Source organism: Bombina bombina, chromosome 1 (genome assembly GCF_027579735.1).
Source record: "Bombina bombina isolate aBomBom1 chromosome 1, aBomBom1.pri, whole genome shotgun sequence".
NCBI classification, from domain to species: Eukaryota; Metazoa; Chordata; class Amphibia; order Anura; family Bombinatoridae; genus Bombina; species Bombina bombina.
The window spans coordinates 1,550,512,416-1,550,539,311 of record NC_069499.1 but is presented as its reverse complement, the minus strand read 5'-3'; the positions used below and the strand labels follow the sequence as shown (position 1 = coordinate 1,550,539,311).

The 26,896-nt window shown below is 41.6% G+C and overlaps 1 protein-coding gene across 4 annotated transcripts in view; it reads right to left on the bottom strand.

Moving 5' to 3' along the window:
• The window catches only part of LLGL2 (LLGL scribble cell polarity complex component 2), a 252,137-nt gene that overhangs the window by 182,239 nt on the left and 43,002 nt on the right, over positions 1-26,896 (bottom strand). For all 4 annotated transcript variants that reach the window (XR_008401782.1, XM_053709030.1, XM_053709034.1 and 1 more), the window contains exons 11-14: positions 10,664-10,881; positions 9,246-9,313; positions 8,027-8,180; positions 7,847-7,951 (exon numbers count right to left, since the gene is read on the bottom strand). Coding sequence is in view for 3 of the 4 variants with exons in the window: in XM_053709030.1 (XP_053565005.1) it covers positions 7,847-7,951; positions 8,027-8,180; positions 9,246-9,313; positions 10,664-10,881 (545 nt within the window). In the remaining variant the exon portion in view is untranslated. The remainder of the gene's footprint in view (positions 1-7,846; positions 7,952-8,026; positions 8,181-9,245; positions 9,314-10,663; positions 10,882-26,896) is intronic.

Here is a 26,896-nt window from a genome sequence, read left to right as displayed (position 1 = left end):
TCCCTGGCCCCCTCAGACTGGTGTAGGGGCACTTCAGAACCAATATCATCAGCGTCCTCATGCTCTTCAGTATTTTCTAAAACAGAGCAGTCGCGCTTTCGCTGATAAGTGGGCATTTTGGCTAAAATGTTTTTGATAGAATTATCCATTACAGCCGTTAATTGTTGCATAGTAAGGAGTATTGGCGCACTAGATGTACTAGGGGCCTCCTGTGTGGGCAAGACTGGCGTAGACAAAGGAGGGGATGATGCAGTACCATGCTTACTCCCCTCACTTGAGGAATCATCTTGGGCATCATTTTCTCTAAATTTTGTGTCACATAAATCACATCTATTTAAATGAGAAGGAACCTTGGCTTCCCCACATACAGAACATAGTCTATCTGATAGTTCAGACATGTTAAACAGGCATAAACTTGATAACAAAGTACAAAAAACGTTTTAAAATAAAACCGTTACTGTCACTTTAAATTTTAAACTGAACACACTTTATTACTGAAAATGTGAAAAAGTATGAAGGAATTGTTCAAAATTCACCAAAATTTCACCAGTGTGTCTTAAAGCCTTAAAAGTATTGCACACCAAATTTGAAAGCTTTAACTCTTAAAATAACGGAACCGGAGCCGTTTTTATATTTAACCCCTATACAGTCCCTGGTATCTGCTTTGCTGAGACCCAACCAAGCCCAAAGGGGAATACGATACCAAATGACGCCTTCAGTAAGCTTTTTCTATGTATCTGAGCTCCTCACACATGCATCTGCATGTCTTGCTTCCCAAAAACAACTGCGCAATAGAGGCGCGAAAATGAGGCTCTGCCTATGATTAGAGAAGGCCCCCAGTGAAAAAGGTGTCCAATACAGTGCCTGCAGGTTATTTTACATAATTCCCAAGAATAAAATAACTCCTCAAAACTATGAAGTATTAAAAATGCTTATATATCAATCGTTTTAGCCCAGAAAAATGTCTACCAGTCTTTAAAGCCCTTGTGAAGCCCTTTATTCTTATTTAATAAAAATGGCTTACCGGATCCCGTAGTGAAAATGACAGCTTCCAGCATTACCAAGTCTTGTTAGAAATGTGTCATACCTCAGGCAGCAAAAGTCTGCTCACTGTTTCCCCCAACTGAAGTTAATTCCTCTCAACAGTCCTGTGTGGAAACAGCCATCGATTTTAGTAACGGTTGCTAAAATCATTTTCCTCTTACAAACAGAAATCTTCATCTCTTTTCTGTTTCAGAGTAAATAGTACATACCAGCACTATTTTAAAATAACAAACTCTTGATTGAAGAATAAAAACTACATTTAAACACCAAAAAACTCTAAGCCATCTCCGTGGAGATGTTGCCTGTACAACGGCAAAGAGAATGACTGGGGAAGGCGGAGCCTAGGAGGGATCATGTGACCAGCTTTGCTGGGCTCTTTGCCATTTCCTGTTGGGGAAGAGAATATCCCACAAGTAAGGATGACGCCGTGGACCGGACACACCTATGTTGGAGAAATATAATTTTATGATTCAGACAGAGCATATAATTTTCCAATTTACTTATATTCTTAAAAGGGACAGTCTAGTCCCAAAAAAAAAAAAAAAAAAAAAATTTTCATGATTCAGATAGAGAATGTAATTTTAAACAATTTTCCAATTTACTTTTATCACCAATTATGCTTTGTTCTCTTGGTATTCTTAGTTGAAAGCTAAACCTATGAGGTTCATATGTGAATTTCTAAGCCCTTAAAAGGCCGCCTCTCCTCTCTGGGAATTTTGACAGTTTTTCACCACTAGAGGGTGTTAGTTCATGTGTGTCATATAGATAACACTGTGCTCACGCACGTGGAGTTCAGGTGAACCAGCCCTGATTGGCTAAAATGCAAGTCTGTCAAAAGAACTGAAATAAGGGGGCAGTTTGCAGAGGCTTAGCTACAAGACAATCACAGAGGCAAACAGTGTATTTATATAACTGTGTTTGTTGTGCAAAACTAGGGAATGGGTAATAAAGGGATTATCTATCTTTTTAAACAATAAAAAACATAATTTATGCTTACCTGATAAATTCCTTTCTTCTGTAGTGTGATCAGTCCACGGGTCATCATTACTTCTGGGATATTACTCCTCCCCAACAGGAAGTGCAAGAGGATTCACCCAGCAGAGCTGCATATAGCTCCTCCCCTCTACGTCACTCCCAGTCATTCGACCAAGGACCAACGAGAAAGGAAAAGCCAAGGGTGAAGTGGTGACTGGAGTATAAATTAAAAAATATTTACCTGCCTTAAAAACAGGGCGGGCCGTGGACTGATCACACTACAGAAGAAAGGAATTTATCAGGTAAGCATAAATTATGTTTTCTTCTGTTAAGTGTGATCAGTCCACGGGTCATCATTACTTCTGGGATACCAATACCAAAGCAAAAGTACACGGATGACGGGAGGGATAGGCAGGCTCTTTATACAGAAGGAACCACTGCCTGAAGAACCTTTCTCCCAAAAATAGCCTCCGATGAAGCAAAAGTGTCAAATTTGTAAAATTTGGAAAAAGTATGAAGCGAAGACCAAGTTGCAGCCTTGCAAATCTGTTCAACAGAGGCCTCATTCTTGAAGGCCCAAGTGGAAGCCACAGCTCTAGTAGAATGAGCTGTAATTCTTTCAGGAGGCTGCTGTCCAGCAGTCTCATAAGCTAAACGAATTATGCTACGAAGCCAAAAAGAAAGAGAGGTAGCGGAAGCTTTTTGACCTCTCCTCTGCCCAGAGTAAATGACAAACAGAGAAGACGTTTGTCGAAATTCCTTAGTTGCCTGTAAGTAAAATTTTAGAGCACGGACTACATCCAGGTTGTGCAGTAGACGTTCCTTCTTTGAAGAAGGATTTGGGCATAAAGAAGGAACAACAATCTCTTGATTGATATTCCTGTTAGTAACTACCTTAGGTAAGAACCCAGGTTTAGTACGCAGGACTACCTTATCCGAATGAAAAATCAAATAAGGAGAATCACAATGTAAGGCTGATAATTCAGAGACTCTTCGAGCCGAGGAAATAGCAATTAAAAATAGAACTTTCCAAGATAACAACTTTATATCAATGGAATGAAGGGGTTCAAACGGAACGCCCTGTAAAACATTAAGAACAAGGTTTAAACTCCATGGTGGAGCAACAGTTTTAAACACAGGCTTAATTCTGGCCAAAGCCTGACAAAAAGCCTGGACGTCAGGAACTTCTGACAGACGTTTGTGTAACAGAATGGACAGAGCTGAGATCTGTCCCTTTAATGAACTAGCAGATAAACCCTTTTCTAAACCTTCTTGTAGAAAAGACAATATCCTAGGAATCCTAACCTTACTCCAAGAGTAACCTTTGGATTCACACCAATATAGGTATTTACGCCATATCTTATGGTAAATCTTTCTGGTAACAGGTTTCCTAGCCTGTATTAAGGTATCAATAACTGACTCAGAAAATCCACGTCTTGATAAAATCAAGCGTTCAATTTCCAAGCAGTCAGCTTCAGAGAAGTTAGATTTTGATGTTTGAAGGGACCCTGTATCAGAAGGTCCTGTTTCAGAGGTAGAGACCAAGGTGGACAGGATGACATGTCCACCAGGTCTGCATACCAAGTCCTGCGTGGCCACCCAGGTGCTATTAGAATCACTGATGCTCTCTCTTGTTTGATTCTGGCAATCAATCGAGGAAGCAACGGGAAGGGTGGAAACACGAAAGCCATCCTGAAGTCCCAAGGTGCTGTCAGAGCATCTATCAGGACTGCTCCTGGATCCCTGGATCTGGACCCGTAACGAGGAAGCTTGGCGTTCTGTCGAGACGCCATGAGATCTATCTCTGGTTTGCCCCAACGTCGAAGTATTTGGGCAAAGACCTCCGGATGAAGTTCCCACTCCCCCGGATGAAAAGTCTGACGACTTAAGAAATCCGCCTCCCAGTTCTCCACTCCCGGGATGTGGATTGCTGACAGGTGGCAAGAGTGAGACTCTGCCCAGCAAATTATCTTTGATACTTCCATCATAGCTAGGGAGCTTCTTGTCCCTCCCTGATGGTTGATGTAAGCTACAGTCGTGATGTTGTCCGACTGAAACCTGATGAACCCCCGAGTTGTCAACTGGGGCCAAGCCAGGAGGGCATTGAGAACTGCTCTCAATTCCAGAATGTTTATTGGCAGGAGACTCTCCTCCTGACTCCATTGTCCCTGAGCCTTCAGAGAATTCCAGACGGCACCCCAACCTAGAAGGCTGGCGTCTGTTGTTACAATTGTCCAGTCTGGTCTGCTGAATGGCATCCCCCTGGACAGATGTGGCCGAGAAAGCCACCATAGAAGAGAATTTCTGGTCTCTTGATCCAGATTCAGAGAAGGGGATAAGTCTGAGTAATCCCCATTCCACTGACTTAGCATGCACAGTTGCAGTGGTCTGAGGTGTAAGCGTGCAAAGGGTACTATGTCCATTGCCGCTACCATTAAGCCGATTACCTCCATGCATTGAGCCACTGACGGGTGTTGAATGGAATGAAGGGTGCGGCAAGCACTTTGAAGTCTTGTTAGCCTGTCCTCTGTCAGGTAAATCTTCATTTCTACAGAATCTATAAGAGTCCCCAGGAAGGGAACTCTTGTGAGTGGAACGAGTGAACTTTTCTTTTCGTTCACCTTCCATCCATGTGACCTTAGAAATGCCAGCACTAACTCTGTATGAGACTTGGCAGTTTGAAAGCTTGAAGCTTGTATCAGAATATCGTCTAGGTATGGAGCTACCGAGATTCCCCGCGGTCTTAGTACCGCCAGAAGAGCACCCAGAACCTTTGTGAAGATTCTTGGAGCTGTAGCCAATCCGAATGGAAGAGCCACAAACTGGTAATGCCTGTCTAGGAAGGCAAACCTTAGGTACCGATAATGATCTTTGTGAATCGGTATGTGAAGGTAAGCATTTTTTAAATCTACAGTGGTCATGTATTGACCCTCTTGGATCATAGGTAAAATTGTCCGAATAGTCTCCATCTTGAACGATGGAACTCTTAGGAATTTGTTTAGGATCTTTAAGTCCAGGATTGGTCTGAAAGTTCCCTCTTTTTTGGGAACCACAAACAGATTGGAGTAAAACCCCTGTCCCTGTTCCGATCGTGGAACTGGATGGATTACTCCCATTAACAAGAGCTCTTGTACGCAGCGTAGAAACGCCTCTTTCTTTGTCTGGATTGTTGACAATCTTGACAGATGAAATCTCTCTCTTGGAGGAGAGTATTTGAAGTCCAGAAGGTATCCCTGAGATATTATCTCTAGCGCCCAGGGATCCTGAACATCTCTTGCCCAAGCCTGGGCGAAGAGAGAAAGTCTGCCCCCCACTAGATCCGATCCCGGATCGGGGGCCCTCAATTCATGCTGTTTTAGGGGCAGCAGCAGGTTTCCTAGTCTGCTTGCCCTTGTTCCAGGACTGGTTATCCAGAGTAGCTGAACCAATGTTCTCTTCCAGAGACTCAATCCAGAATGCCGCTGCAGCCGTGATCGGCGCAATGCATGCAAGGGGTTGCAATATAAAACCTTGTTGAACAAACATTTTCTTAAGGTAACCCTCTAACTTTTTATCCATTGGATCTGAAAAAGCACAGCTATCCTCCACCGGGATAGTGGTACGCTTAGCTAAGGTAGAAACTGCTCCCTCCACCTTAGGGACCGTTTGCCATAAGTCCCTTGTGGTGGCGTCTATTGGAAACATTTTTCTAAATATCGGAGGGGGTGAGAACGGCACACCGGGTCTATCCCACTCCTTAGTAACAATTTCAGTAAGTCTCTTAGGTATAGGAAAAACCTCAGTACTCGTCGGTACCGCAAAATATTTATCCAACCTACACATTTTCTCTGGTATTGCAACTGTGTTACAATCATTCAGAGCCGCTAACACCTCCCCTAGTAATACACGGAGGTTTTCCAGTTTAAATTTAAAATTTGAAATATCTGAATCCAGTCTGTTTGGATCAGAACCGTCACCCACAGAATGAAGTTCTCCGTCCTCATGTTCTGCCACCTGTGACGCAGTGTCTGACATGGCCCTAATATTATCAGCGCACTCTGTTCTCACCCCAGAGTGATCACGCTTACCTCTTAGTTCTGGTAATTTAGCCAAAACCTCAGTCATAACAGTAGCCATATCCTGTAATGTGATTTGTAATGGCCGCCCAGATGTACTCGGCGCTACAATATCACGCACCTCCCTCTGAGCGGGAGATGTAGGTACTGACACGTGAGGCGAGTTAGTCGGCATAACTCTCCCCTCGTTTGGTGAAATTTGTTCAATTTGTACAGATTGACTTTTATTTAAAGTAGCATCAATACAGTTAGTACATAAATTTCTATTGGGCTCCACTTTGGCATTGCAACAAATGACACAGGTATCATCCTCTGAATCAGACATGTTTAACACACTAGAAAATAAACTTGCAACTTGGAAATACAATTCAATTAGAATAATATTAAAACGTACTGTGCCTTTAAGAAGCACAGAAGATCTATGACAGTTGAAAATTAATAAATTGAAACAGTTATAGCCTCAATCCTTGTAAACAACACAACTTTAGCAAAGGTTTAATCCCATTAGCAAAGATAACAAATTCTGAAAGCAGGAAACAAATTACAGAATAAACGTTTTTTATCTCAGTCAAACTATAATTCTCACAGCTCTGCTGAGAGAAATTACCTCCCTCAAAATAAGTTTTGAAGACCCCTGAGCTCTGTAGAGATGAACCGGATCATGCAGGGAATACAATGAGCTGCTGACTGAAATATTTGATGCATAGTAAAAGCGCCAAAAAACGGCCCCTCCCCCTCACACACAGCAGTGAGGGAGAACAGAAACTGTCAGAAAAACAGATTAAGCAACTGCCAAGTGGAAAAATAGTGCCCAAACATTTATTCACACAGTACCTCAGCAATGAAAACGATTTTACATTCCAGCAAAAACGTTAAACATAATCTCTAGTTATTAAACAGCTTTATGTATTTCTTACAGTGTAATTCTAGTGAAGTACCATTCCCCAGAATACTGAAGTGTAAAGTATACATACATGACATTATATCGGTATGGCAGGATTTTCTCATCAATTCCATTGTCAGAAAATAAAAACTGCTACATACCTCTATGCAGATTCATCTGCCCGCTGTCCCCTGATCTGAAGTTTACCTCACTCCTCAGATGGCCGAGAACAGCAATATGATCTTAACTACTCCGCTAAAATCATAGCAAAACTCTGGTAGATTCTTCTTCAAACTCTGCCAGAGAGGTAATAACACACTCCGGTGCTATTTTAAAATAACAAACTTTTGATTGAAGATATAAAACTAAGTATAATCACCATAGTCCTCTCACACATCCTATCTAGTCATTGGGTGCAAGAGAATGACTGCGAGTGACGTAGAGGGGAAGAGCTATATGCAGCTCTGCTGGGTGAATCCTCTTGCACTTCCTGTTGGGGAGGAGTAATATCCCAGAAGTAATGATGACCCGTGGACTGATCACACTTAACAGAAGAAATTCTGGTGTAGACTGTTCCTTTAAATGTACTTCTGTCATTGTATTCTTTATTGAAGACGATACCTAGGTAGGTAGCATGCATGTGTCTATAGCACATTTGACAATCTTACACATTTTTGAGCACTAGATAGCAGTTTTTGCACAGTGTAGAACATTATATGCACTGATGCAAAAACTCCACCTGTATAGTGCTCCTAAGCCTACCTGTATTTTAAACAAAAAGTTACCAAGAGAACAAAGTAAATTAGAAAACATAAGTAAACTTTTCAAAAATTGTATACCTATGCGAATCATGATGCGCGATGTATCTAGATAGCAGTATCTCTCTCACCTGCCCTGCAGTGCCAGCCACGGAGAGATAGCCACTGTATTTGCACAGATAAATCTTTTGTATGCCCAGTCTAGGATCATCGCTGTATGGGTCAAATGAGCCAACCTAGGAAAAGGAGGAGGGTTAGGAAAAAAGAGGGGAAAACAAATGTTTGCCTAGGGGACTACGCAATACACTTACTTTACGCAATGGAGGCCACTCTTCCTCTCCATGTGGGTTGAGGTTATCATTGTGGTCAGAGTCTGTCTGAAAGACTCCAACTGTGCTCATCTTGTACATCAGCTGCAGGCAAACCCCGGAGGCATCCCAGAAGCGCACTGTACCATCCTCGTGCCTGTGTTAGGTAAAGGGCAGGTTGGGTTATATGCACCACTGTAAAATCTTAACCCTTCTGAAGATAAAAGCAAATATATTCTACTAGTTGCTTTTCTATATACTAAAATGACAAGATACAGGGCCTATCACACAAACCTACTGCAGGGTTTTATATAGCATGTATAGATTTTAGATTTGATAAATATAACTAACGAGATTAATTGGCACTCAGCCAAGGGAAGAACTGCAACCAAGAATAAAAACAAAATTGAAGCAGATTAACCAGTATTTATATTTAATTTAAAGGGACATTAAACCCACATTTTTTCTTTCGTGATTTAGAAAAAGCATGCGATTTCAAACAACTTTCTAATTTACTTCTATTATCTATTTTCCTTCATTCTCTTGATACCCTTTGCTGAAAAGCATATCTAGATAGGTTTAGTAGCTGCTGATTGGTGGCTGCACATAGATGCCTTGTGTGATTGGCTCACCCATGTGCATTGCTATTTCTTAAGAAAAGGTTATCTGAAGAATGAAGCAAATTAGATAATAGAAGTAAATTGGAATGTTGTTTAAAATAGTATTCTCTACCTGAATCATGAAATAAATGTTTTGGGTTTAGAGTCCCTTTAAGGTCACAATGAATAAAAATCAGGAAAAAAAAAAAAAGTATAACTCCACTTTATTTCTTCTAGCTAAATTGCTGCTTAAAAGGGGACATTGTACAGTAAAATGTTCTACCCTTTAAATATATTCTCAGTGATCCATTTTACCTGTGGAGTGCATTAAAATAGTTTTACAAATTCCTCCTTTACTTTTATTTTCATTTTCTCATTTGAAATGACTGATTACACAACAAAAATTATGGGGGGGACACACACACAAAAAAAACAAACAAAAACGTGAAAATAGTCAGCAGCAGAAATTACCACTGAGATGGGGTGAGATAATGAGAAAGGATTAGCCTGCAGCTGCTTTTAATACAATTACTAATATAATCTGCTTGACTGAGTACACCGTCCCTTTAACAAAAAAAAAATTATCAGCGATTGCTCACATCAAACCTTACACAATGACTCACCCAGTAAGAAGTAGGTCCCTTTGTGGGGGAGAAGATGCCATATTCACACCGCCATCAACTGGCCAAGGCTGCAGGGAGAGAATTGGGAAGATTCAAGAAAAGGGAATTTGTGGAAGCCTACATATCTATAACTAGAGAAGAAATAAATCAGTTTAGAATTCAGAGTGGATCTTATGGTTTGCTTCTAATGCACCACTATAGAAAAGGGTGCAACAAATACTAAGAAAAGGGAAAAAAAAAACTTTCTATAGCTATAAGTGGTGCCTGTGTACAGATAGTGTGTGTAGTCGGATAAAAGCAGAAATAGAAATAAGGGCCTCCCTTGCTGCATCTCTAGACTTTTCCCACGTAGTCCATGATGATTTCTTAGAAAATGTTGACATTTGAAACTAGGTTCACAAACAATGCGTGTCAATGCAAAAAAAAAAAAAAATGAGATTAACATACACACAAAAAAAAAAAATTTGAGATTAACATAAAACACAAAAAAAAAAAAATTGGACCCCGACATGTGGAGAGAGATGGGAGCATGGATAAAGCTCTACTCTGCAGTGTGCTTCTCTCATAACCTTGCATTAACGCAGCAGCTTTGTGGATCACAGGTAAAGGTGCAAGATTGTGCATTCTGGGCCAAAAAAATAAAAAAGGGGAGGGAGGTTACCTGCATGTGTGTCATAAGGGAAATCTACACTGCTGCAACGGGTTGAAAATGAAGGGGTTAACAGTCTGTTCTGCGTAACCAAGGGAGCATATCACTGATGTAATGGTGTGTTACAAGCAACAAAAGGGTTAAATCAGTTGTGTAGGTTAAAAATTAAATAAAAATAGATCACTGGCTCCTAGATTTTAAGCAAAACCATTCGAATTCTGCTTTAAGACATTACAATATTCCTGAAGCCTTTTTATTGTGGGCATCTTCAGTTTGTCATTTCTACATGATATTACTGGTGTGGTTCCAGCAAAGGAAGCATCTCAGTAGCCTGTGAAAAGGGAGTGAATTAATGTTTTTAAGAGAGAAGGCTACAGAAAAGATGGTAGGATCTGAGGTGTAGGATGTATGAAAACAGAATATAATGTAAACAGAACGCGTACATAGTGGTAGTAGTCTTAAACAAAATCAAGATGAATACAGAAAAAAACAAAAGGACTGTAAGATCCAATTAAAAACAAAGAGAATAAGATTAAATTTGCATTAAATAGATGCTTAATGGATTTATATATTAGGAAGCCTCCATAGCGCTGAGAACAAATTCTATAAACCCTAGTAAATGTCTTGTACAATGGGACGGAGAGTTAATGTGGGACAAAGAGCTATTCTATTACGATGAATTAGTAATATGCACATGAGCATTGTACCAAGAAGTGGGTACAATACTGTATGCCAGCAAAAAGAGCAGTTAGTGTTGTGGGCACTGTACCATACTGGAATATTGTGTATTCTGCTTCCTGCCTGCGCCGATTATCCTCTCCCACAACTTCAGGGGAATGGCAGAAATGTGGTAAGAGCAGGTGATGGCGGAGCAGTGGAGGGACACCAGGTATGGGCACTGAATCACTGGCCAGCCAGGCGTCTGCAAATCTATTGCTACCAGCTCTTCTTCTGCTAGCACCAGCAGGGCACGTGGGTCATCATATTCTATGGGTGAGAAAAGGTATATTTATACATGAGAGAATTATAAGAGGCAAATGGACATCTATAGCAAATTATTCTATGTGCAGCAGAATAAAAATGGAAGCTGGCACAGTGGTCCAGTGGAAAGTAGGCTACTTTAAAAGTGATGGTAAAGCAAGAAATTCCTATGGGATTATTAGCAATAACACTTTTTTGTAAAAAAAAAAAATGAAGCCAGGTTTGTTAAATATATAATTTGTTCTCAATTCTCTTGCCATATTTGATTCCTGCTTCCTCCCCCTCCTATGCTGCCACCAGATAAAATATTGGTAGGTTTTTGGACTCTCACAACAAGAAAGAAATTAATTTCAGGTAATAATAAAATTATGGTTTTCTTTCTATGGTGGTGTGAGTCCACAAAATCCTTACTCTTAGGAACCAATACCCAAGCTGTGGAGTCCACAAAAAGGAGGGTTGGACAAAAAGTTAAGGGCAGGCACCATTTGCCTGGCAAAACCACCTGAAAAAAAACCTGCCAAAAACTGCCTTACCCAAGGCAAAAATATCAAGATGATAAAATCTCGAATTATGCAAGAAAACACAGGATACAACCTTGCAAACCCATTCTTCAAATGCCTAAATTACTGAAGGCCCAGGAAATGGAAACTTACAATGAATTACAATTCTTTGAGGAGGCCAATGACCCGTCTCAAAATCAAACTCCTCAGCAAAGACACGAAGAAAACAGACGTAGATGTCAGACCCCACATTATCAGAGAACACAAAAGGAACCGATGAAAAAAAACTAAATTATGCTTACCAGATAATTTTCTTCTGACAGGGAGAGGCCACAGCAGCATTCATTACTTTTGGGAAATACAGAACCTGGCCACCAGGAGGAGGCAAAAAAAACCCAGCCAAAGGCTTAAATACCTCCGCCACTTCCCTCATCCCCCAGTCATTCTGCTGAGGGAACAAGGAACAGTAGGAGAAAAATCAGGGGGAAAAAAAAGGTGCCAGAAGAACAAATATAAGGCCGCCCCATAGAATATAAACAGACGGGGAGCTGTGGCCTCTCCCCGTCAGAAAAAAAAGAAAATGTATCTGGTAAGCATAATTTAAGTTTTTCTTCTTAAACGGAGAGGCCACAGCTGCATTCACTACTTTTGGGAAAACAATACCCAAGTTATAGAGAACACAATGCAAAACGGGAGGGAAAAAAAAAAGTGGACCCTAATCTGAGGGCACCACAGCCTGCAAAACCTTTCTCCCAAAATCTGCTTCAACAGAAGCAAAAACATCAAACTTGTAAAGTCTGGAAAAAGTATGTAAGGAGGACCAGGTAGCCTTACAAATCTGATCCATAGAGGCATCATTCTTGAAGGGACTTGCAGAAAAGCACTTCTTCAGTTCATCCTGGAGAACAGAATAAGTAGGTCCTCCACACATTATGACAGATGCGAGGAGCAACCAGTAACAAGCCTGAAGGAGAGTAAAAATAACACTCAGAAAACCCTCTCTTGGCTAGGACTAAGCGTTCAATCTCCAGATAACCTTGGTCAGCAGATCCCACGGAGGAGATGACATCCCCGCTAGTCCGCAAACCATATACTTCGCAGCCAAGACGGAGCAATCAGTATCACCTGTAGTGGTAACGGCCGGTAAAAAGAAAGAAGATTGAACCTCCAAGGCACCGTTAATGCATCTGTTAGCTCTGTCCGAGGATCCCTGTACCTCGACCCATATCTGGGTAGTTTGGTATTGAGAAGTCATAAGTTCTACCTCTTGCAAATCTTCACAAAAACTCGGGATGGAGAGACCATTCCCCCGGATGAAAGGATTGTCTGCTGAGGAAATCCGCTTCCCAGTTGTCCACACCTGGAATGTGGATCGCTGACAGTGAACAAATGTGGGTCTCCGCCCACTCCAGAATCCGAGATACTTACCTCATAGCTAGGGAGCTTCTCGTTCCCTCCTGATGGTGGATGAACCGAGGATATATTGTCTGATTGGAATCTGATAAACTGGGACTAACCCAGCAGAGGCCAAGCAATGTATATTGCCCGAAGATCCAAAAATCGATCAGGAGGGAGAATATCCTCCTGAGTCCATAGGCACCCCAAACAGCTCCCCATCCTGACAGACTCGCAACCGTAGTCACAATCACCCAGGATGGTCTTGAGACAGACGTCCCTTGGGACAAGTGATCCGGACAAAACCACCAAGAGAGCGATTCGCTCGATCAGTTGTCCAGAGAAATCTGATGACAGATCCGAATGATCACCGTTCCACTGCTTCAGCATGAACAGTTGCAACAGTCTGAGGTGAAACCTGGCAAAGGAAATAATGTCCATGCTGGACACCATGAGACCAATCACCTGCATACAATGAGCCATAGATGGCCTTAAGGAGGTCTGGAGGGCAAGACATGATGAAGCTAGCTTGCAACGTATCTGGTCTGTGAGAATATTCTAATGTCTATGAAGTATATTACAGGGAGTGCAGAATTATTAGGCAAATTAGTATTTTGACCACATCATCCTCTTTATGCATGTTGTCTTACTCCAAGCTGTATAGGCTCGAAAGCCTACTACCAATTAAGCATATTAGGTGATGTGCATCTCTGTAATGAGAAGGGGTGTGGTCTAATGACATCAACACCCTATATCAGGTGTGCATAATTATTAGGCAACTTCCTTTCCTTTGGCAAAATGGGTCAAAAGAAGGACTTGACAGGCTCAGAAAAGTAAAAAATAGTGAGATATCTTGCAGAGGGATGCAGCACTCATAAAATTGCAAAGCTTCTGAAGCGTGATCATCGAACAATCAAGCGTTTCATTCAAAATAGTCAACAGGGTCGCAAGAAGCGTGTGGAAAAACCAAGGCGCAAAATAACTGCCCATGAACTGAGAAAAGTCAAGCGTGCAGCTGCCAAGATGCCACTTGCCACCAGTTTGGCCAAATTTCAGAGCTGCAACATCACTGGAGTGCCCAAAAGCACAAGGTGTGCAATACTCAGAGACATGGCCAAGGTAAGAAAGGCTGAAAGACGACCACCACTGAACAAGACACACAAGCTGAAACGTCAAGACTGGGTCAAGACTGATTTTTCTAAGGTTTTATGGACTGATGAAATGAGAGTGAGTCTTGATCGGCCAGATAGATGGGCCCGTGGCTGGATTGGTAAAGGGCAGAGAGCTCCAGTCCGACTCAGACGCCAGCAAGGTGGAGGTGGAGTACTGGTTTGGGCTGGTATCATCAAAGATGAGCTTGTGGGGCCTTTTCGGGTTGAGGATGGAGTCAAGCTCAACTCCCAGTCCTACTGACAGTTTCTGGAAGACACCTTCTTCAAGCAGTGGTACAGGAAGAAGTCTGCATCCTTCAAGAAAAACATGATTTTCATGCAGGACAATGCTCCATCACACGCGTCCAAGTACTCCACAGCGTGGCTGGCAAGAAAGGGTATAAAAGAAGAAAATCTAATGACATGGCCTCCTTGTTCACCTGATCTGAACACCATTGAGAACCTGTGGTCCATCATCAAATGTGAGATTTACAAGGGGGGAAAACAGTACACCTCTCTGAACAGTGTCTGGGAGGCTGTGGTTGCTGCTGCACGCAATGTTGATGGTGAACAGATCAAAACACTGACAGAATCCATGGATGGCAGGCTTTTGAGTGTCCTTGCAAAGAAAGGTGGCTATATTGGTCACTGATTTGGTTTTGTTTTGTTTTTGAATGTCAGAAATGTATATTTGTGAATGTTGAGATGTTATATTGGTTTCACTGGTAAAAATAAATAATTGAAATGGGTATATATTTGTTTTTTGTTAAGTTGCCTAATAATTATGCACAGTAATAGTCACCTGCACACACAGATATCCCCCTAAAATAGCTAAAACTAAAAACAAACTAAAAACTACTTCCAAAACTATTCAGCTTTGATATAAATGAGTTTTTTGGGTTCATTGAGAACATGGTTGTTGTTCAATAATAAAATTAATCCTCAAAAATACAACTTGCCTAATAATTCTGCACTCCCTGTATAGTACCCGATAATTCTACCCTGGTATTTGATACAAGAGTAAAGACTCTGTCTTCTTCAATCCCATGGATGGAAGATTAATCTAGAGAGAGGAGAGATTCCAAATGGTACACACTTTGACATTTCTTGGAGCCGAAGCTAGACCAAATGGAAGATCAATAAACTGGAAGTGCTGGTCCAGGAACGCAAACCTTAGGAACTGGAAGTGGTCCTAGAGGATTGGTACGTGAAGGGAGCATCCTTCAGATCTATTGTCTCCATCTTGAACGAGGGGACATTTAAAAACCTGTTTAAGCACTTTAGGTCCAAATCAGACGAAAAGTTCCCTCCTTCTTTGGGACCCCGAAAAGGTTTGAATAGCATCCCAAACCTATCACTACGATAGGCACCAGGACAATAACTCCTGAGAAGGACAGATCCCGTACGTAACCCCAGAAAGGCTTCCCTCCTTTCTGGTCAGGAAGACAGGAGGAGAGAGAGGAAGAATCTGCCCTTGGATGGATGATACTTGAAACCTATCTTGCAACCCTAAGCTAAGACCTCTAGGACCCCTGGATCCTGCATGTCCCTGAACTAAGCGACTCAGAAGAGGCCCGGGGACCACCCATTCATGCCAACTTAGACTTGGCAGGCTTCTTGCTCTGCTTGGATTTATTCCAGGACTGAGCCGGCTTCCAAGAGCTCTTGGTTTGTTCTGGCTCAGCGGAGGACTGCTGACATGGGCTTTATCAGAACGAAAATTGTCCCTTAGACTGGTTCATATTCTCTTGCGGTACTCACTCATTTGTCTATTCCTACAGCAGACGTTGCACAGAACGTTGGAGAACATAAATTAAAACAAGTGCCATCAAGATGTGCAGGAAGGGACTGCTTTTCAAAGCATGAACATATTAAGAATAGAAGAAAAATAAACAGAACCCTCCAACAGAGGGATAAAACTGGAATTACTCCAGACAGTTCTTCTGAATAACAAAAGTAGATATCCTTGATAAATTAGCACTAGTAAAAAGCTAGAGAAATAAGTTGCATCACTCTGCTTCGAAGTAGAGAAGGAGAAAAAATATATTAAAATGTAGGGATGGGAAACATATCTGAGAATAGCTACTTTCCACAAAACCTAGACCCCCTGAAAACCTCCCTAAAAGGAGGGAGAATTGGGACATGAACCCAAGCCTCCATTTGAAGGCCAGAATACAAAGAGCACTAAAAAGATGCTAATCTTGAGACTGTAAACTTAAACATAAAAAACAGCCCTACAAAAAAGGAAATGTATGCTTACCTTATAAATTTATTTCTTTTACGATATGACGAGTCCACAGATTTCATCCTTACTTATGGGATTACGCCTCCTGGTCAGCAGGAGAAGGCAAAGAGCACCACAGCAGAGCTGTATATATAGCTCCTCCCTTCCCTCCCACTCCAGTCATTCGGCCGAAGTTAGGAAGAGAAAGGAAAAGCCAAAAGGTGCAGAGGTGACTGAAGTTTAACAAAAATAAAGACCTGTCTTAGAAAATGACAGGGTGGGCCGTGGACTCGTCATATCATAAAAGAAATAAATTTATCAGGTAAGCATAAATTTCCTTTTCTTTTACAAGATATGTCGAGTCCACGGATTTCATCCTTACTTATGGGATGCAATACCAAAAGCTATAGGACACGGATGAAAGGGAGGGACAAGACAGGAACCTAAACGGAAGGCACCACTGCTTGAAGAACCTTTCTCCCAAAAACAGCCTCGGACGAGGCAAAAGTATCAAATTTGTAAAATTTGGGAAGAGTGTGAAAAAAGACGACCAAGTTGCAGCCTTGCAAATCTGTTCAACAGAAGCCTCATTTTTGAAAGCCCATGTGGAAGCCACTGCTCTGGTAGAATGAGCAGTAATTCTTTCAGGAGGCTGCTGGCCAGCAGTCTCATAGGCCAAACGGATGATGCTTTTCAGCCAAAAGGAAAGAGAGGTAGCAGTCGCTTTCTGACCTCTCCTCTTACCAGAATAGATAACAAACAAGGAATATGTTTGTCTGAAATCCTTAGTTGCTTGTAAATAGAACTTTAAAGCACGAACTACATCAAGATTGTGTAATAGACGTTCCTTCTTCGAAGATGGATTAGGACACAGAGAAGGAACAACTATTTCCTGGTTAATATTCTTGTTAGAAACAACTTTAGGAAGAAAACCAGGCTTGGTACGCAAAACTACCTTATCTGCGTGGAACACCAGGTAAGGTGAATCAGACTAAGGCAGATCATTCTGAAACTCTGCGAGCAGAAGAGATAGCTATAAAAAACAAAACTTTCCAAGATAACAACTTAATGTCTATGGAATGTAAAGGTTCAAACTGAACCCCTTGAAGAACTGAAAGAACTAGATTCAAACTCCATGGCGGAGCCACAGGTTTATAGACAAAGCAGATATTTGTCCTTTTAAGGAACTAGCTGACAATCCTTTCTCCAATCCTTCTTGGAGAAAGGCCAATATAGTGGGAATCCTAATCTTACTCCATGAGTAACCCTTGGATTCACACCAACAAAGATATTTCCGCCATATCTTATGGTAGATTTTCCTGGTGACAGGCTTTCTAGCCTGAATCAGAGTATCTATAACTGACTCAGAGAACCCACCCTTTGATAGAATTAAGCGTTCAATCTCCAAGCAGTTCGACGTAGAGAAACTAAATTTGGATGCTTGAACGGACCCTGTATTAGAAGATCCTGCCTCATTGGCAGTGTCCATGGTGGGACAAATGACAAGTCCACTAGGTCTGCATACCAAGTCCTGCGTGGCCACGCAGGCGCTATCAGAATCACTGAAGCCTTCTCCTGCTTGATTCTGGCAACCAGACGCAGGAGGAGAGGAAACGGTGGAAAAACATAAGCCAGATTGAAGGACCAAGGCGCTGCTAGAGCATCTATCAATACCGCCTTGGGATCCCGGGACCTTGACCCGTAGAGAGGAAGTTTGGTGTTCTGACGGGACGCCATCAGATCCAACTCTGGGGTGCCCCATAGCTGAGTCAGCTGGGCAAATACCTCCGGGTGGAGTTCCCACTCCCCCGGGTGAAAAGTCTGACGACTTAGAAAATCCGCCTCCCAGTTGTCTACTCCTGGGATGTGAATTGCTGAGAGATGGCAGGAGTGATCCTCCGCCCACCTGATTATTTTGGTTACTTCCGTCAGCGCTAGGGAACTCTTTGTTCCCCCCTGATGATTGACGTAAGCTACAGTGGTGAAGTTGTCCGACTGAAATCTGATTAATTTGGCCGCCGCTAGTTGAGGCTATGCCTGAAGAGTGTTGAATATCGCCCTCAGTTCCAGAATGTTTATCGGGAGAAGAGCTTCTTCCCGAGACCATAAGCCCTGAGCTTTCAGGGAGTCCCAGACCGCACCCCAGCCTAACAGACTGGCGTCGGTCGTTACAATGATCCACTCTGGCCTGCGGAAACATATTCCCTGAGACAGGTGATCCTGAGACAACCACCAGAGAAGAGAATCTCTGGTCTCCTGGTCCAACTGAATTTGAGGAGACAAATCTGCATAATCCCCATTCCACTGTTTGAGCATGCATAGTTGCAGTGTATCCGAGCAAAAGGGACTATATGTCCATTGCCGCTACCATTAGTCCGATTGTCTCCTTGCACTGAGCTACAGATGGCCGAGGAATGGAATGAAGAGCTCGGCAAGTAGTTAACAGTTTTAACTTTCTGACCTCCGTCAGAAATATTTTCATTTCTACTGAGTCTATCAGGGTTCCTAGGAACGGAACTCTTGTGAGGGGGGAGAGAGAACTCTTTTACGTTCACCTTCCACCCGTGAGACCTCAGAAAGGCCAATGCAATCTCCGTGTGAGACTTGGTACTTTGGAAAGTCAACGCCTGAATTAAGATGTCGTCTAAGTAAGGCGCCACTGCTATGCCCCGCGGTCTTAGAACCGCCAGGAGGGACCTTAGCACCTTTGTGAAAATTCTGGGAGCAGTGGCCAACCCGAAAGGAAGAGCCACAAACTGATAATGCTTGTCCAGAAAGGCGAACCTGAGAAAATGGTGATGATCTTTGTGGATAGGAATGTGCAGATACGCATCCTTTAGATCCACGGTAGTCATATATTGACCCTCCTGGATCATTGGTAAGATTGTCTGAATGGTCTCCATCTTGAATGATGGGACTCTGAGGAATTTGTTTAGAATTTTGAGATCCAGGATTGGTCTGAAAGTTCCTTCTTTTTTGGGAACCACAAACAGGTTTGAGTAAAACCCCAGTCCTTGTTCTGCAATTGGAACTGGGTGGATCACTCCCATTGTATGTAGATATTCTACACAGCGTAAAAACGCCTCTTTCTTTGTCTGATCTGTAGACAGACGAGAAATGTGGAACCTTCCCCTTGGAGGAGAGTCCTTGAATTCTAGAAGGTATCCCTGGGCTACAATCTCTAATGCCCAAGGATCGTGTACATCTCTTGCCCAGGCCTGAGCGAAGAGAGAGTCTGCCCCCTACTAGATCCGGTCCCGGATCGGGGGCTACCCCTTCATGCTGTCTTGGTGGCAGCTGCAGGCTTTTTGGCCTGTTTACAATATTTCCAGCCCTGGTAAGGTTTCCAGGTTGCCTTGGGCTGTGAAGCGTTACCCTCTTGCTTTGCAGCCGGAGAGGATGAAGCGGGGCCGTTCCTGAAATTGCGAAAGGAACGAAAATTAGCTTTGTTCTTTGTCTTAAAGGGCTTGTCCTGAGGGAGAGCATGGCCTTTTCCCCCGGTGATATCTGAAATAATCTCTTTCAATTCAGGCCCAAAGAGAGTCTTTCCTTTGAAAGTAATGTTCAAAAGCTTGGATTTAGACGACATATCGGCCGACCAGGACTTTAGCCATAGCGCCCTGCGCACCAAAATGGTGAAACTTGAATTTTTCGCCGCTAACTTAGCTATTTGGAAAGCGCCGTCAGTGATAAAAGAATTAGCTAGCTTTAGAGCCTTAATTCTATGCATAATTTCCTCATATGAGGTCTCTGTCTGGAGCGAGTCTTCCAGCGCCTCAAACCAGAAAGCAGCTGCAGTAGTTACAGGAATAATGCAGGCAATAGGTTGGAGAAGAAAACCTTGTTGAACAAAAATTTTCTTAAGTAAACCCTCTAACTTCTTATCCATAGGGTCTTTAAAAGCACAACTATCTTCAATTGGTATAGTTGTGCGTTTAGCAAGTGTAGAAACAGCCCCCTCCACCTTAGGGACCGTCTGCCACGAGTCCCGCACAGGGTCAGGTATGGGGAACATTTTCTTAAAAACAGGAGGGGGAACAAAGGGAACACCTGGTCTATCCCACTCACTAGTAACGATATCCGCAATCCTCTTAGGGATCGGAAACGTATCCGTGTAAACAGGGACCTCTAGGTACTTGTCCATTTTACACAATTTCTCTGGGATCACCAAAGAGTCGCAGTCATCCAGAGTAGCTAATACCTCCCTAAGCAAAACGCAGAGGTGTTCTAGTTTAAATTTAAAAGCCAATGTATCTGAATCTGTCTGGGGAGGAACCCTTCCTGAATCAGAGACTTCTCCCTCAGACATCAAGTCCCTCACTCCCACTACAGAGCGTTGTGAGGGTATATCGGATACGGCTACCAAAGAGTCAGAATGCTCATAATCTGTTCTTAAAACGGAGCTATCACGCTTTGCAGGTAACACTGGCAGTTTAGATAAGAAGGCTGTAAGAGAATTATCCATGACTGCTGCTAAGTCTTGTAATGTAAAAGGGTTAGAAGCACTAGGAGGTACTAGGCGTCGCTTGCGCGGGCGTAACTGGTTGTGACACTTGGGGAGAGGCAGACGGGCTACCCTCGTTACCTTCAGTCTGAGAATCATCTTGGGCCACATTCTTAAGTGCAACAATATGATCTTTAAAGTGTATAGACATATCAGTACAAGTGGGACATTCTGAGAGGGGGTTCCACCATGGCTTCTAAACACATTTAACAAGGATTTTCTTTTGTGTCAGACATGTTTAACAGACTAGTAATATACACAAGCAGGCTTGGAAATCACTTTAATCAAATAAAAAACACAATTTGAAAAAAACGTTACTGTGCCTTTAAGAGATAAAAAGAGCACACAATTTTACAAAACAGTGAAAAATGCAGCAATTCTCTTGAAATTTTCACAGTATGTACCTAAAGCCTTAATAATATTGCACCACAAGTTGCAAGACTATTAACCCCTTAATGCCCAAACCGGAGCAGCCTAAAGCCAACACCTGGTTAAAAATAGTACAGCACCTTGCCACAGCCTTGCTGTGGCCCTACCTGCCCTTAGGGATCAAATTTGGGGTAATATAGCTTCTATAAAGGCCCTCAAACAGCAGCAGGACCCTCCATGTGAAGCAGCATGAACTTCTCTGCAATTCTAACTGCACATCTGAGGCACGAAATTAGGCCCCTCCCACTCTACTTCAGAGCTGTGAGGCCTAGTAAATCACTCTTATGTAAATAAAAAACAGCCATGTGGGTAATAACCCCAGAAAGAACCCCAAAAGGACTTTCAAAGTGTCTACAAACGATATTTTTCTTAAATAAACAATCGATTGCCCTGAATCATTGTCAACCAGCATAATTAACCCTGTTATGTAAGCATTCAATCCCTTACTAAGTCTGTGAACATAGCTTACCCTCCCCTCATGGGGATATTGTCAGTCTCTTCTAGCATTATCTCAGTCTTGTCTAGAAATAAATGACTGAACATACCTCATTGCAGATTACCCTGCAAACCGTTCCCCCCAACTGAAGTTTTCTGGTACTCCTCAGTCCTGTGTGGGAACAGCAGTGGATTTTAGTTACAACATGCTAAAATCATTTTCCTCTCAGCAGAAATCTTCATCACTTTTCTGCTAGAGAGTAAATAGTACAAACCGGTACCATTTAAAATAAACTTTTGATTGAAGATAATAAAAACTACAATTCTAACACCACATTCACTTTACCCTCCCGTAGAGAGACCCTAGTGCTTAGAGCCGGCAAAGAGAATGACTGGGGGTGGAGATAGAGGGGGAGCTATATGGACAGCTCTGCTGTGTGTTCTCTTTGCCACTTCCTGTAGGGAATGAGAATATCCCACAAGTAAAGGATGAATCCGTGGACTGGATACACCTTGCAAGAGAAAAAATAACCAACTTTAGTAAGGAATTTAACCAAATATGTGGGATTATTAACAAATATTTGCCCATCTTAAAAACTGATCCAATATTAACTAAAGTAGTAGACATAGGTTTAAATTTTATATGTAGAAAAAGAAAATTTATGCTTACCTGATACATTTGTTTCTTTTTAGACACAATGAGTCCACAGATCATCTTCATTACTTATGGGATATTCACCTCCTGGTCAGCAGGAGGAGGCAAAGACCACCACAGCAGAGCTGTTAAATAGCTCCTCCCTTCCCTCCCACTCCAGTCATTCGACCGAAGTTAGGAAAAGAAAGGAAAAGCCAAGGTGCAGAGGTGTCTGAAGTTTATAATAATTAATTAACAACCTGTGTAAAAGAACAGGGCGGGCCGTGGACTCATTGTGTCTAAAAAGAAACAAATTTATCAGGTAAGCATAAATTTTCTTTTCTTTTTAAAGACACGATAAGTCCACAGATCATCTTCATTACTTATGGGATACAATACCCAAGCTAGAGTACACAGATAAGGGAGGGTCAAGACAGGGAACCTAAACAGAAGGCACCACTGCTTGAAGCACTTCTATCCCAAAAGCGGCCTCAACCGAGGCAAAAGTATCAAATTTATAGAATTGTGAAAAAGTGTGAAGAGAAGACCAAGTTGCAGCCTTGAAAATCTGTTCCTCTGTACTCATGCTGTCCCAACATAAAGAGCCCCATGTTTCTGAGCCTTATATGTTATAGGTAAATAATTACCCCCACTTTACTCTGAGTCTTGTATCCTCCCAAAATAAAAAAAAAGTCAGCACTTACCTTAATTCTGTCCGACTGCAGGACAGTCCAGCAGGTTTAAGAGGTCCTCTCCCTCCCATAGCCCTGAGGAAAATGATAAAGCCTGAGTTAAGTTTGCTTAGGCCATAAGGATAAGGGCAGCATACATGTATGGGAGGCGCAGTGAGAATTATGTCCCACAAGTTCCCATTGCTTTAAAGCCACCAAAAGCTCTACTGAAGAGACTAATATGGACTACGGCTACACCCTAGAACAAAGCAGCACAATCTTGCACTACTTTAAAATAATAAACTCTTGATTGAAGAATCTTTTCTAACACCTAACTTTACCTCTTCCTTGCACTAACGTAGGCAAAGAGAATGACTGGAGTGGGAGGGAAGGGAGGAGCTATTTAAAAGCTCTGCTGTGGTGCTGACCAGGAGGTGAATATCCCATAAGTAATGAAGATGATCCGTGGACTCAACGTGTCTTTAAAAAGAAAAACAAAACTCTTGGTAACATGTTGGCACCGTCTATGTTACCAATTGTAAACAAACAAAATTGGCTATCAAAAAAAAGCTGTTTTTTATAAATGTGGCAGTAGAATATGTAAAACATGTTCTTATGTTGTGCTGGGAAATTAATTTATTTCTCAAGATGATTCAAAGACATTTAAGATTAAAGAATACATTAACTAATACAAAATTTGTTATTTATCTATTGAGATGTTTGGGCTGTGGTAATAAGTATGTAGGTCACACGACCAGAACTTTAAAAGATAGTTTTTTGGAACATTTACGGGCTATTGAAGACCCTCAATCAACGACTCCCATAGCCCTGCACTTTCATAGATATCACAACTCTGATAGTTCCTTATTGACTGTACAAGGTATCCAGCACACTAAGACATCCTAGAGGTGGAGATAGGATTAAATCTGAAGCAACAGGAGGAGTTTTGGATCTTTCAATTGGGTACTAGAATACCGGCTGGTCTAAACTATGAATGGGACATTAAACGTTTTGTAGATTGAGAAGCCATAAAGTGTATATTCTTTCATTATGATTACATCATGTTATACAATATGAATAGATACTCTTGTTCCATTTTTCTTATCTGTGACTTCTAGATATATAAAAATTCATAAATACACTAATTTAGATAGATTTCGCTTATTGGTATAAATATGCAGTTATAATCTAATATACAATTATCTAAATCTTGAGAGTTAAAAGGGTATATGAGAGATACTTTAAGAATGTTAGTTTAATACTGCTATATGTTGTAAATAGCCAAATTTTAAGGATGTTAAGGGTTAATAAAGCAATCAAGGTAAAAGGGGAGTGTCTTTACCATATATAAGAACCCATGTATGCTTTAACATCTAAGAGTCATTGACAAAGTATGTTATATGACGAAACGCGCTTGACTCGTTTTTTTCACTGTTCACTTTTGGATATACAATGTTTTCATAGATTGAATAAATTGACTTGCTTTTATAATTCATATATGGACTTAGTCTAAGTCTTATTCTCTGAGTGCAGTGATCTTCTTTTGAAGTGTAGACATATGCAGTTTCTTTGGGAGCCGTGGTGAAGCTCCTAGTATCCTAGGCACCGGTTGTAGGACGTGTAGTTTCCGGAGGGATTTCCTGTCTGCAGAACATAGCACACAGTGTAAAGCACGCATAAGGGTAAGAAACGGAGTGCGAGTAGAAAGCTAGAGCAACTACCTCTGTAGGAGATGGTCTTAATCCCTTAATTACCCATTGTCCAATTTTGCATAACCAACGCAGTTATAATACGTGTTACATCTGTAATTACCTTGTATCTAAGACTCTGAAGAATTGCCCCCTTATTTCAGTTTGTTTGACAGAATTGTATTTTAGCCAATCCGTGCTCACTCCATTTTAAAATTCATGTGCATGAGCTCAATGTTATCTATATGAAACACAACTAACGCTCTCTAGTGGTGAAAAACTGTCAAAATGCATTTAGATTAGATGCGGCCTTCAAGGTTTAAGAAATTAGTATATGAACATCCTAGGTTTAGCTTTCAGCTAAGAATACCAAGAGAACAAAGCAAAAATTGGTGATAAAAGTAAATTGGAAAGTGGTTTAAAATGACATGCCCTATTTGAATCATGAACTTTTTTTTTGGACTTGACTGTCCCTTTAATATAGTGCTGTACAGTAACTGTACACAAGTATACAGTCACAATATAATTGGGGTAAGTTAAAAGATAGTCTAGTCAAAATTAATCTTTCATAATTCAGAGAGCAGCTATTTTAAGCAACTTTCTAATTTACTCCTATTATTTTTTGTTTTCTAGGTATATATTTGAAAAAGCAAGACTGTAAGCTTAGGAGCCACCCATATTTGTGATTCAGCACCTGGGTAGCTTGCCGATTGGTGGCTAAATGTGGCCACCAATCAGCAAGCGCAACACAGGTCCTGAACCAAAAATGGGCCGTCTTGTAAGCTTACATTATTGCTTTTAAAAATAAAAAGATAGCAAGAGAACAATGAAAAATTAATAGGAGTAAATTAATGAGTTGCATGCTCTATCGGAATCATAAAAGTTTAATTTTGACTAGACTATCCCTTTAACAGGATTAGTGACGCAGTCTGTTGTCATACTGAGCTGCTTAAAATGGTTTTGATATACACTAACCTGTGTACAAACCGATAGCCTGGAGGCTCTGTGGGCTAAAATAGGTATTTACCCAGTGAATGCCCACTCCACTGATCTTAACTAGATATGGCATCTTGAGGAAACAGAGAGCCCATCAAGTACTGTAACTAACAGTAGAAGATATACTGAAGGAGTACATCTGCATGGCCCAAAAGCAGGAGGCTAAAGGAAACTATCCCAGTAACGTCTGTAGCCGGCTTGTAACCACAACTGCAGAGAGAAGATTTACATTGCACAGCCAGTACTCTCCTGAATCCCTCTCTTCCAGGTACTAACCATTGAGGGGAAAAACATAATTTATGCTTACCTGATAAATTTATTTCTCTTGTGGTGTATCCAGTCCACGGATCATACATTACTTGTGGGATATTCTCATTCCCAACAGGAAGTTGCAAGAGGACACCCACAGCAGAGCTGTCTATATAGCTCCTCCCCTAACTGCCATATCCAGTCATTCAACCGAAAACAAGCAGAGAAAGGAGAAACCATAGGGTGCAGTGGTAGCTTAAAATTAAAAAATCCCTGCCTTAAAATGACAGGGTGGGCCGTGGACTGGATACACCACAAGAGAAATAAATTTATCAGGTAAGCATAAATTATGTTTTCTCTTGTAAGGTGTATCCAGTCCACGGATCATCCATTACTTGTGGGATACCAATACCAAAGCTAAAGTACACGGATGAAGGGAGGGACAAGGCAGGTACCACTGCCTGTAAAACCTTACTCCCAAAAATAGCCTCCGAAGAAACAAAAGTATCAAATTTGTAGAATTTTGAAAAAGTATGAAGAAAAGACCAAGTCGCCGCCTTGCAAAACTGTTCAACAGAAGCCTCATTTTTAAAGGCCCATGTGGAAGCCACAGCTCTAGTATAATGAGCTGTAATCCTTTCGGGAGGCTGCTGGCCAGCAGTCTCATAGGCTAAGCGGATTATGCTTATTAGCCAAAAAGAAAGAGAGGTTGCCGAAGCCTTTTGACCTCTCCTGTGTACAGAGTAGACAACACACAAAGCAGATGTTTGACGAAAATCTTTAGTAGCGTGTAAGTGAAACTTTAAAGCACGAACCACGTCCAGATTGTGTAATAGACGTTCCTTCTTTGAAGAAGGATTAGGACACAAAGATGGAACAACAATCTCTTGATTGATATTCTTATTAGATACCACCTTAGGTAAAAACCGAGGTTTAGTACGCAGGACTACCTTATCCATATGGAAGATCAGATAAGGAGAATCACCTTGTAAAGCAGATAACTCGGAGACTCTACGAGCCGAGGAAATAGCTACCAAAAACAGAACTTTCCAAGATAAAAGTTTGATATCTATGGAATGAAGAGGTTCAAATGGAACTCCTTGAAGAACCTTAAGAACCAAATTTAAGCTCCATGGCGGAGCAAC